General features: G+C 46.7%; 1 protein-coding gene across 1 annotated transcript; it reads left to right on the top strand.

Annotated features, from left to right (window-relative positions):
* Positions 1-200: 200 nt before the first annotated feature.
* Positions 201-1,855, top strand: LOC101470563 (ADP-ribosylation factor-like protein 4C). The gene has a single exon (XM_004566286.5). It carries the CDS (start codon positions 631-633, stop codon positions 1,207-1,209), a length of 579 nt encoding a protein of 192 aa, XP_004566343.3. The 5' UTR covers positions 201-630; the 3' UTR covers positions 1,210-1,855.
* The last annotated feature ends 851 nt before the right edge of the window (positions 1,856-2,706 follow it).

Below are 2,706 nucleotides of genomic sequence, written 5' to 3'. Positions count from 1 at the left end.
CAAATAAAACAAAGCTTCATGCACAAACACTCCTCCACGGCTCTATGAACGCTGGCTGTGGATGTTTGTCAGTCTCGCGTGTCTATAGTAACCCGATCGCCGCAGAGGCTCGCCCTCTCATTGGCGCATGTCCCGGGTGGGTGGAGCGTAGCGGGGCGCTTCTGATTTGTCCGCCTCACACAGCCTCACAAAACCACGGCCACGGAGAGCGTTGCGGGTGTAGGAGTGTTCTCCAGGAGTGAGTGAATTAAACGGTGGATGTTATTTTCTTCCGCACAGGTGCGGACCGCGGAGCTGTTTGTGCGCAATTTCCAGAGAGATCGTTGGGCTGTTCGGTGTCATCCTTGTTGTCTCTGGAGTGTTCTTACAGCGCAGCTTTCCTTCGTCGCCAAATGGATGCGAGTGTGTGAGGAGAATACTAATGAACGGAGCTCTGCGTCCTCTGCTGCTGCTGCTGAGGGCCACAGCAGAGCTCATCGGTCATCCACAGCGCACCGGGGCTTCTCCGCTCTCCACTATCCCAACCTAAGGATTTTTTTTACCCGTGAAGTGGAAGGCTCTGAGCTTTAGGACTGTTTTCTTCCCCTTGAATCGGGAGATAAAACCAGCAGCTGCAGAATAAATGCCATAATGGGCAACAGCGTTTCCAGCATCTCTGCCTTCCAGTCTCTTCACATCGTCATGCTGGGTTTGGACTCTGCTGGGAAGACCACGGTTCTTTACAGACTTAAATTTAATGAATTTGTCAACACGGTCCCCACGATCGGCTTCAACACGGAGAAGATCAAGCTGAGCAACTGCACTGCGAAGGGCATCAGTTGTCATTTCTGGGACGTGGGGGGGCAGGAGAAGCTGAGGCCCCTGTGGAAGTCCTACAGCCGCTGCACTGACGGAATCATATACGTCGTGGACTCGGTAGATGTGGACAGGTTGGAGGAGGCCAAGACTGAACTGCACAAAGTCACCAAGTTTGCGGAGAACCAGGGCACGCCGCTGCTGGTCATCGCCAACAAGCAGGACCTGCCCAAATCCCTCCCGGTGGCGGATATCGAGAAGCAGCTGGCCCTGCACGAGCTCACCCCCTCCACCACTTACCACATCCAACCTGCCTGCGCTATAATAGGCGAGGGGCTTCACGAGGGCATGGACAAGCTGTATGAGATGATTCTGAAAAGAAGGAAATCCTTAAAGCAGAAAAAGAAGCGGTAACAGCCGCCGGACATTACTGCAAGGAGTTCGGGTTTTACCAGTATTGCCCTTAACAGTGACTTTTTTTTTTCATTTTTGGAATAAAGCTGTTCAGCCACTGAAGTCCTGCTCAGATGCTTTTGCGGGCAAGAGTATGTAGGACAGAAAACACACAAGGATAACCAAAATCAAGACAGGAAACTTGACTGGGCTGTTTGGAGCTGCAGCACTGACAGAGAGAGAGAGGAACAGATAAACAGGCTGGCCCATTTATCTGTGGCTTTATCTCAGACTTTGAACACGCTTTAACTGAAGCTTTGGCTCACCCTGGACTCTTTTTTTTATTATTATTATTTCCACCCACAGGACATCTTTGTGGAAACGAGTTTGATTTTGCACGTGGCTTGGGTCACTCGTGCCCCTGCTCTTTCTGTCTTGAACACAGACATCTGTAGGATCAAGGTTTGATCTTGACTGCTTTTGGAGCATTGAAGTAGCCTTTCCTCTGCGTGGTGGACAGAAGACAGAGTCCACTACTTTGCACTTTTCATTTGCTAACAGACAGTAGAGAACTACACTGTATTATTAGAGGAGCAGTTTCAGGTGATTCATGTACTAAGAAGCCAAAATTGAAGTATTTTGTATATTAAAAAGATTTTAAATCAAAGTTTTGGGTCACGTTCTTCATTTACACACTGCTGAGAAGTAGAGGTGATGTGGAGGTTACGGTGGCAGCAGGATGTGTGGTGGGGAGAAAAAAAGGCGGACATGACTGCTGACAGTAAGTCAGAGATAGTGATTTCTTCATCAAGATACAATCACAGGTGGGGGTCAACGATAAGTCCGGGGTCACAGAGTTCAGGCAGAAGCTAATAACAGCCTGACCTCAGATCTTTGTTTTAATCATCTGCACATGAAATAAATGTTTGGAGGAAAGCCGGAACTCGTTTGTGAAATTTATGGATCTGCATTGCGGTGCTCTGTTTACAGCAGCAAGCGGTGATCAAATTAGGCTAATGTGCCCTAGGACGGTATAGATTTCTGTCCCAAATATTTCACATCACTCTGTAACTAATATGGGCATTTATCTTGTAGTTTATTTAAATATTTCCTCATCATACAAGTCACAAATTGTGGGTGGATGTGAGGTATTTGGGCTAAACTGTTTGAAAGTAACTGTTTATATAACTGATTAATCTGCTCATTATAAAAATACTTTGCTCATAAAATGTCCACCACATTCAAAGAAATATCTTCATATATGTGTAATTCTTCTGGATATATCTAATAGCTGCTGTAGAAAAACTCATGTTTGAACACCTGTGATCGGTAACCGGAAGTACTGAGTGTAAAGAAGAGCAGAGCACACAGGAGAAGAGGTGCTTTTTGCAGAGAAACGTTCTGAAGACCAGGCCACCTTTTTACAGTGCTGTGCACTGTGATGCAAAGAGATGCATAAATCATGTAAACAAACCCTGAGGAAGATATGAGGGGCTTCAGTTTCAAACTGGAAACCAT

The sequence above is a fragment of the Maylandia zebra genome, linkage group LG16 (genome assembly GCF_041146795.1).
Source record: "Maylandia zebra isolate NMK-2024a linkage group LG16, Mzebra_GT3a, whole genome shotgun sequence".
Taxonomy (NCBI): Eukaryota; Metazoa; Chordata; class Actinopteri; order Cichliformes; family Cichlidae; genus Maylandia; species Maylandia zebra.
Note: the sequence above shows the minus strand (reverse complement) of the source record. Positions and strands in the feature narration are given on the sequence as shown.